The 5,554-nt window shown below is 43.9% G+C and overlaps 1 protein-coding gene across 1 annotated transcript in view; it reads left to right on the top strand.

The window, feature by feature from the left end:
- The window catches only part of casz1 (castor zinc finger 1), a gene marked incomplete in the record, with an annotated part of 60,732 nt that extends 55,396 nt beyond the window's left edge, over positions 1 to 5,336 (top strand). Inside the window, 2 exon segments of the mRNA XM_036212668.1 lie at positions 1,278 to 1,637; positions 3,181 to 5,336. Coding sequence (XP_036068561.1) covers positions 1,278 to 1,637; positions 3,181 to 4,451 — 1,631 coding nt within the window.
- Positions 5,337 to 5,554: the final 218 nt, after the last annotated feature.

Raw genomic sequence — 5,554 nt, 5'->3', positions numbered from 1 at the left:
GGTATTCATAAACTTTGTAGTTTTTGAAATATTGATCAAAATATTCATTTTGGAAATTAATGAGAAATTGCTCAAATCTTTCAAAAACCTTTGTTCCCCATTGAAACTGGTGAACTAATGCATTTACTCTCAGTTAGAGACGCCAATAAACTTTAAAATGTTCAGCATCTTTTTAGGGTAATTTGGAGTGTATCTTTGAATTTAGCAACATGCTAGCTGTTTGGACTAATTTAGACATTTTTCCAGTTTTTTAGGCTAATTTGGAGTTTAGCTAAATTTTTTTGCAATATGCTAAAATATTGGCAAAATTAGACATTTTTTATTTATTTTTCTAGGCTAATTCGAAGTTTAGCTAATATTTTAGCATTATGCTAGCTGTTTTGGCAAATTAAGACTCCAGTTTTTCAGGCTAATTTAGAGTTTAGCTAAAACTCTTGTAATATGCTAAAATACTGGCAAAATTTGATATTTTTCCAGTTTTTAGGCTAATTTGGAGTTAAGCTAAAAATGTAGCATTATGCTAGCTGTTTTGGTAGTGTCACACTTTGTTTCCAGTTTCTTTAAGGATAATTTGGACTTCAGCTAAAATTTGAGCAATATGCTAGCTGTTTTTGCCAAATTGGACATTTTTCCAGTTTTTTTAAGCCAATTTGGAGTTTGGCCAACATTTTAGCATTATTGTAAAATATTGGCAACATTAGATATTTTTCCAGTTTTTTAGACTAATTTGGAGATTAGCTAATATTTTAACAAAATGCTAGCTGTTTTGGCAAAATTAGACATTTTTCTTTTTTTTATTGCTAATTTGGAATTTAGCTAGTATTTTATCAAGCTTAGGCTTCATCATTTTCAGCTATAACCTTTAGCATCAGTATCCACATTCAGCTTACAACATTCACTTGACTATTATCACAGGTAATGACATATATCTTGTTAAAGTTCAGGTGTGGTTAAAAAACAGAAAAATCCAGTTTTACCTAAACCACTTCCTCTGTATTTTTACTAAATCTGAGCCTGCCTGTGATTTTCACATTTCCTCACATGTTGCTGATAATATCCACGGCTCTCATCATTATTGTTTTGGCTGGTGTTTGGGTTACTTGTCTTGAATGGGCCTCATTTGTATCATTCTCTTATCTTTTATCTTTCCCTCTTTACCTCCCATCCCCTTGTGTGTGTTTGTTTGTGTGTGTGTTTGTATGTGTGTGTGTGCGGCCCCTGTTTTTGTGTTTTTCTTTTCCTTCTCGCCTGTCCTACACCCCGACCTATCTCTCCAGGACAAGGCTACCCTGCCACCACTTCTGCTCCTACCACCCCTGCTGACTCTAGTGCTCCCCAAAACGCACCTCCTTCCTCCCCTCCTCCGCCACCTCCTCTGCCACCACCACTCCCTTGCTCCGCTCCTCAGCCTGGCCTGCCGTCCCAGGCTCCATCCCTGTCTCCCGCGCTCCTCCGACCTTCTCTCCCCTCACTCCCATACCTCCTCTCTCCATCCTGTCTGTCATACTCTCTGCTCAGCGCCTCTCTGGGAGCCACTCGGAGTGTTGTCATGCCAACCAACACACCAGCTTTCAGCCCCATCATTGCCACTCCGTCTCCAGTTAAAAATGACGTCCCAATAGTGCAGGATGCTGCAGGTACTTATCCCCGGCGCAAACCAACACTGCAGCTGCCACTCTCAATTACTGAGTCCTGTGCTGCATTTCACTGTCATCCAGTCTCTGTCTGCCTTTTTATTACGGACAAACGATGAAAAACTCGATTTAAAAAAGAGAAAAGTTATGAGAATAATGAACATTTCACTTAGAACAAAATAACTATAACTGCCCCAATTAGACCACTAAGTGTGCTGTGGTTTTTGTTATTACTAGAGCAGTAAATTTGGCTCCTGTTCCATGAAGCCTGGGCCTTGTTTAGTTTCTATTAAGCAGGCGGCATGAGCGGCTTCTTATTTTAATCACGCCTCAGGTTTTATCGAGGCCCGCTGCTTCCTGTCTTCCAGAACAGGGATCACATCATTAGCAGTGACCCCAGGGTGTTGCAAAAGGTGGGTGCCCCTCATAAAACAGCAGTGAGATAAGAGGCTTGGTTTAGACTCACCGCCCTGTCTCTGTTGGGAGGCTGGAGACACCCTGTAAAAGTGTCACGCTTTTCTCGTCCTTTAATCATTCTGAGAAGGAGGAATTAAAGGAACATAGCAGTCTGGGCTAACTCGGCTGTGAGGAAAGCTACGGTCACAAATGCAACTGCCACCGCGCCGTGGAGACAAATAAAGGACTTCATGCCGCGGTCAGAGATTTTTTTTTTTTAAATTAGTTCCGTGGTGAATGTAGACAGAGGCAGTCAGGAGTGCAGAATAGCCCGCTTTTTATATACCACCGTCCGGAGACATTCACACATCGTCCAATCAGAGCTGCTGACGCCCGATTTGTCACTGGACTGCCACCGTTAAACTTTAAAATGTGCCCAGGCGGCGACTGACTTTTAGAAAATTAATCTGGCTACACAGAAAATTAGTAGCCGGAAGCCCCTCCCCCTGAAGGAGCCGGTTGCAAAAAACATAATTTGTGCCTGAACCCCTGGTTTTACGCTTTTGACCTTTTTTCTCTTTTACATAGTGCTTATTTGATTAGCAGATTCACAGAAAAAAAACAACATTTTGCCAGCTTTTTTTCCGGGTGTAGTTATAAATTAGAACACTTGTTAATATTGACTTGAAAGAAATCAAACACTTAACATTCTCTGTCTCATTTGAAGATCACTCTGAATTGTTACAAAGTTACAATTTGTTCACATTTAAAAGCTTAAAAGCTGATAGTTCTAAAAAGTTTTAAAAGTATCATTTTTGAAATGGTTTCTTAAAGTTGCCAAATTTATGCTTCCGGCTAGAGATTGTTTGTGGCGCCATTTTGCACGTGACTAGAGGCTCCTTGCTTTTAGAGAAAAGTCGCCTAGTTGCTGTGAAATTGTGGCGTTTTCTTAAGGTGGAGGTAAAAATGCAACTCCAGATTACAAATGCCGAATTAGCTAAAAACCTTTCGGTGGCGTTTTAGGAAATGTGACCGTAGCCAAACTCCTCCAGCTGAGTAACATTAGACTTTTGTCCTCATCACATTCAATTGTTGGTATTCTTCAAGTTTAACTTTGTGAACCAACTTAATTATTCTCTTTTCATTTTAGGCAACACCATATCCATTCCCACAGCCACCGGTGCAAAGAAACGCTTCTGGATCATCGAGGACATGTCACCATTCGGCAAACGCCGCAAGACGGCGTCTTCCCGCAAGATGCTGGATGAGGGGATGATGCTGGACGGCTTCCGCCGCTACGACCTGTACGAGAACTGCAAAGACGCCACCTGCCAGTTCTCCCTGAAGGTCACCCACTACCACTGCACCCGAGAGAACTGCGGCTACAAGTTCTGCGGCCGCACCCACATGTACAAGCACGCGCAGCACCACGACCGCGTGGACAACCTGGTCCTGGACGACTTCAAGCGCTTCAAATCCTCGCTCAGCTGCAACTTCCCTGACTGCCAGTTCTCCGGCAACAGCACCCACTTCCACTGCCTGCGCTGTGGCTTCCGCTGCACCGACAGCACCAAGGTGACGGCGCACCGCAAGCACCACGGCAAGCAAGACGTGATCAGCGCCGCTGGCTTCTGCCAGTTCAGCTCCAGCGCTGACTGCGAGGTTCCTGACTGCAAATATAAGCTCAAGTGTTCACACTTTCACTGCACCTTCCCCGAGTGTAAGCACACGGTGGTGGGCATGTCCCAGATGGACTCCCACAAGAGAAAGCATGAGAAGCAGGAGAGAGGCGAGCTGCCATCCGTGTCCCCGAAACAGGAAAGCGTGCACCATCACGCAGGGAGCGCCCTGGTCGTCCCTCCGTCCTCCATGGCTCTTTCTACTTCCACACCCGTCGGCCTCCACGGTTTATCCCACAGCATCAACAGCAGCGCTCCGTCTTTGCTCTACCAACCAGGTGGCATCAGCTCTGACTATAACCACTCGTACGCGCCGTCTTCCATCAGCCTGGACAGCTCCCTCAACCTGAGCACCGACACCAACACCTCCCTGTTCTTCCTGAAGAACGCCGCCGGCCTGGGGCTCAGCGACTCGCTGGACCTCAGCAAGAAGATGCAGCACTGCGCCGCGCGGCCGGGCCACAACCCCGCGCTGTCGCTGGGCCTGCCCACCGCGCAGGACGACACCACGGGGACGTCCGGAGAGGCCGAGGACGACCTGTCGCCGGAGGAGGAGGCGCACGCCGAAGAAGAGGACGAGGAGGACGAGGAGGAGGAGGAGGCAGAGGATGAACTCAACACTGACTCAAACGATGATTCAATGGCAGAGCCCGATGGCGAAAAGGACAACGACGAGAGTTTTGTTGCTTCCGTTAACCACACTGATACTTCCCAATCAGTAAAACAAGGCGCCGGCCCTTAGAGATGAAAAAAAACAGCAAACCCAACAGAGACTGTATGAACTGTAGAAAAATCCTGTGTACTATGAATAAACATGAAAGTGGCCTCATTCATCATGTCTAAAGACTTCAGACGACAAAACCAACAAAAAAACAACAAAAAAAAAGCAGCATGGAGAAAATGACGGCCCAAAATGATTTATCTTGATGTTTACAAGATGACCAACATTATTAATTCAATTATGCATTAAAAAATATGAACAGAGACACACAGAGTTAGGCCCTGTTTTACATGTGGGGCAGCAATGTAAAGCATTTTACTACACATCAGTCTTTTTGAGTGCGTGCATGTTTGACTTTAATTTATTTTTATTTTTTTCACTTTTTCTGTGTGGAAAAAAAAGTCACATTAGAAAAACGAAAAGAAATCTCTCTATATAAACTATGTGTAAGTGTGTGTGTGAATGCGTGTGTGAACAACGGTGTACAAAAGGAAATTACTGGCACAGGTGACAGAAAAATGCAGGATACATAGAAAAAAAGGGGCATGAATCACTAACGGAAACATTTACTCATTTTTTTCCTTTAATATTATTATTAATATTATTGTTTTTTATTATTATTAATATTATTGTTAGACACTGAGACGAGAACTTGACATTTTATGTGTTCTTGTCTCTTTGGATTTTTTTTTTTTTTTTTGTAGTTAACACATGGAATTGACCAGTAAGTCTTTGGTCAGTCTCAGCTGCACTTAGGCGTCCAGCAAGCTGCCAGCCTCAACTGTTCTCTCAGCTATCGAAGCTCAGCCCTCGTCTTCTTTCCTGTGTGGAGGAATCCAGTTTGTGCGTGGAGAGTGCACTTTCACAAGAGCTGACCACAGCTAGAAAACTCATTCTCAAAAAAAACAACAATATTTTTGTTACCATTTGCATTGAAATGCTGTTTTGTTGTGTTCTTAGGCGGACGCATTAGCATTCATGAGTGGGTTTCATGGGGAGGGAGGGGGGCGGGGACTGATGCAGTAGACCGGACGACAAAAGGGACGCATCAGGGAGTGTGTTTTATGTTGAAAATGTACAGTCCAAAAAAATGTCTCAATGACATTTGGGTTTTTTTTTCCATT

The sequence above is a fragment of the Oryzias melastigma genome, linkage group LG7 (assembly GCF_002922805.2).
Source record: "Oryzias melastigma strain HK-1 linkage group LG7, ASM292280v2, whole genome shotgun sequence".
Classification (NCBI taxonomy): Eukaryota; Metazoa; Chordata; class Actinopteri; order Beloniformes; family Adrianichthyidae; genus Oryzias; species Oryzias melastigma.
Note: the sequence above shows the minus strand (reverse complement) of the source record. Positions and strands in the feature narration are given on the sequence as shown.